Here is a 3,408-nt window from a genome sequence, read left to right as displayed (position 1 = left end):
TAAACTGAAATCGTCTTTTGTTGAACCTTTAAACATCACAGCCCTTGGAGCGCGCTGTGTGCACGACTCTCAGGTACTACCACGCCCAGTTTTAGCTCAAAACCCGTAAACTGACTGAGTTAGAGATATTTTTGTGTTTTGGCTTTGGCAGCCATCTTGACTTGAGTTTAAATGTTAATCAGTTACAGGAATACATCCACCCAGTCATTGTAAGATATTTTGCTAACACCAGACAAATGAAAGGAAGGTGGCGGCAGGTGATAAGTTTTAAAAAACAGACCTTTCTTGTCTGCAGGAACTAAATGTTTGAGAAGCTGTCAGCAACAGCCTCGGGTATGATAACAGATTCATGCACGCGCACGTGCACGATGCAGCTTTTGGATTCGGTTTCAGCTCATATGTTTCTGTACTCTGATTTATTCCATGAGACGTCTGCAGCAGCTTCATTTCTGCTCGTTTTTCTTTAACAGAGAGTTTTCAAGGCGGCGGGCGACGTGCATTCTCTGACAAAATGCTTGTTTCACTGCTTCACATCTGGTTCAACCCCTCCGAGATGAACTGAAAGTTTTATTTCCACTTCATCGGATTGATCTCCTGCTCTTTGATGCTTCGGTTCCATAATTTAAATTAAAATGTTGAAACTTGTTTCTCTGCTGGATTGTGTTTGTGCTCCGAGAGGCGCTGAAGGCGTCCAAACACCAGAAGATGAAGTATTGACATCCAGCTCCTGGAGGCTGGAGGAGTCAGATAACGAGCCAGATGCTGGGGGGGGGGGGGGGGGGGTCGGGGGGTTTGGGAGGTGGAGGTTTCTCCCAACGGCAGCTGCTGCCATGCTCCATCAGCTTCTTCAGCTCTGCTCTGTCCCAGAAAGGAGGGGATTTATGTGCATTTCAAATCCCTGTTCCAGTTGTAAAATGTACGAGGGGGACCCTGAACGCATCACGGTCAACTCTAAACATGAGGATAAAATCAGCAGCAGCTTCTCCCTCCTCTCACAAAACATCTGCTGGGTGCCTTGAAAGTTCAGCTGAATCCCAAACTGTTTGGTATAATGTGAAACTGTGCAGCCACACACACACACACACACTCACACACACACACACACACACACACACACACACACACACACACACACACACAGCTGATGGGCAGTGTTTGTCAGCCTGCAGGCAGCTGATGGATGTGGCGCTGCATGGACCTAATTAGCCATGAACGGCCTGCAGACGTGCACATTACTGCTGAGCCGGCTCCTCTGGTCCTGCTCGCGTGGCTCCGTCTAAAAATAACGCCGTCTCCAAACGGTAAAACACGAAATTTGATGAGAAATCAGATCAATAGACAAAGGAGCTCTCAGACCTGCAGGCGGACAGAAGTTTGAGGACGTGAACAGTTTTTAAAGCCTCGTCCTCTCAGATCCTCTCACTGGTTACCAGAAACAAACACATGGTCTGTGGAGACGAGCAGCTGCCTCCTCTGCTCTGCTGCCATCAAAGGCCAGGATCTGTCGACAGGAGCGTTCTGCAGAGGGACAACCGACGTCAGTCTCTGCAGAGGGACAACCGACGTCGGTCTCTGCAGAGGGACAACCGACGTCAGTCTCTGCAGAGGGACAACCGACGTCAGTCTCTGCAGAGGGACAACCGACGTCGGTCTCTGCAGAGGGACAACTGACATCGGTCTCTGCAGAGGGACAACTGACATCAGTCTCTGCAGAGGGACAGCGGACGTCGGTCTCCGTGCTCCATCAGAACCAACATTTGAACTCATAAATGAAGGTCTCTCGTTTCATCTTCCTCTCTTGGAGGCTGTGGATCCAGAGGTGACCGTGCTCCCTGGAGAACCAAACTGAGCTCTGTCCAGGTTGGACTCCACCGGGACTGTCCCTCGTCTCTGGTCCTGTTTGTGGTCTGGATTGACCGGCTGGATCTCAGTTGTGGAGAGGAGGGGGTCTGGTTAGGAACCTTGAGGTCTCATCTTATGTAGATGATGTGGTTCTGTTGGGCTCTTTAAGCTGTGACCTTCAGTGTGAGCTGAGGTGGATCAGGATGAAAACCAGATCTCCAGGTCTGAGGTTCTCACCTGGGGACAGGTGGAACGCTCGCTCTGGGTCAGGGCTGAGTTTCAAACAGAGGACTTTCAGTTTACTGGGAGTTAAATTCCTGAGTGGTACCAGGATAGAGTGGAGCTGGGGACCTCATCTACAGTAATGAGGATGTTGCTCCAGTCTGTCACGAAGAATAAGGAGCAGCTCTGGAGTCCTATAAGGAATCTTGACTAAAATAACGGGATGGTGCAGGTCTTTGTCCCCCAGTGTGTTGTTTGTAAATCTGTGTTCTTAGTCGTGCACATTATTCAACCTTTGTTTAACCTGGTTCCACCAACGCTGACCCGCTTCAGTCCAGGTCCAGACCAGCTTTTTGGGCCTGTAGTTTCTTCTTGTCTTCTTGTTTTTAGATTCTGTTTTTGTCCGAGGAGAGCGCTGAAGGTAAAAGGTAACTTTAGCTGCAGCAACACTATTGCAGCAACACTGTTGCATCAACACTCTGTTGCAGCAACACACTGTTGCATCAACACACTGTTGCATCAACACTCTGTTGCATCAACACACTGTTGCATCAACACTCTGTTGCAGCAACACTGTTGCAGCAACAGAGTGTTGCTGCAACAGTGTTGCTGCAACACTCTGTTGCATCAACACTCTGTTGCAGCAACAATCTGTTGCAGCAACACTCTTTTGCAGCAACGCTCAGCTGCTTCCACACGACGAACAGAGAAACGTTGTTGCGCCGATGGTTTGAAAATGTTTCAGACTCAAACCTCGGAGCCTCGGCGAGGACCTTCAGAACCACCAGCTTCGTTTGGGGACTCCCTCGTGAACGGTTTCATTAGTCCGGCTCGGTGAGAGACCGGCCTCAGAGACGAGGAAGATGAGGAGCTTCATCATCATCATCATCAGGAGGAGCTCAGAGCATTTCCTCCCTCTGGAGGAGTTCTGGGCTCGTCCCACTGGGAGGAGATCCAGACCCAAAACCTGCTGGACTGGGAACTGCTCAGGATCCCCCAGGAGGAGCTCTAGTTCTGACTCAGGTCCAGAACTCTGGCTCTAGTTAAAAAACCAACAAAGTCCATGCTCAATAATCCAGGTATACAATCCAACATTTTTCAGTCAGGTCATCTGGACAGTTTCTTTTTTTGTGCTGAAACGTTTCACCTTCAATCCAGAAGACTTCATCAGTCAAGGAAACACAACAAAACTGATTCTTCCACCGAACGGCTTAGTCCAAACTGGAACAAACCAGTTATGTTGGTGCTAAGATGGTGTGGTTTGTTCTGTCCTGATTAGTGATTGATTAGATAACCCGATTAGTGACTGATTAGATAAACTGATTAGTGATTGATTAGATAACC

General features: G+C 48.8%; 1 protein-coding gene across 1 annotated transcript in view; it reads left to right on the top strand.

Annotated features, from left to right (window-relative positions):
- The first annotated feature begins 1,443 nt into the window (after positions 1 to 1,443).
- The window catches only part of tmeff1a (transmembrane protein with EGF-like and two follistatin-like domains 1a), a 33,281-nt gene continuing 31,316 nt past the window's right edge, over positions 1,444 to 3,408 (top strand). Inside the window, exon 1 of the mRNA XM_037681422.1 lies at positions 1,444 to 1,645. Coding sequence (XP_037537350.1) covers positions 1,444 to 1,645 — 202 coding nt within the window. The remainder of the gene's footprint in view (positions 1,646 to 3,408) is intronic.

The sequence above is a fragment of the Nematolebias whitei genome, chromosome 9 (genome assembly GCF_014905685.2).
Source record: "Nematolebias whitei isolate Nwh7 chromosome 9, NemWhi1, whole genome shotgun sequence".
Lineage (NCBI taxonomy): Eukaryota > Metazoa > Chordata > Actinopteri > Cyprinodontiformes > Rivulidae > Nematolebias > Nematolebias whitei.
This window is presented reverse-complemented; position numbering and strand designations above follow the sequence as displayed.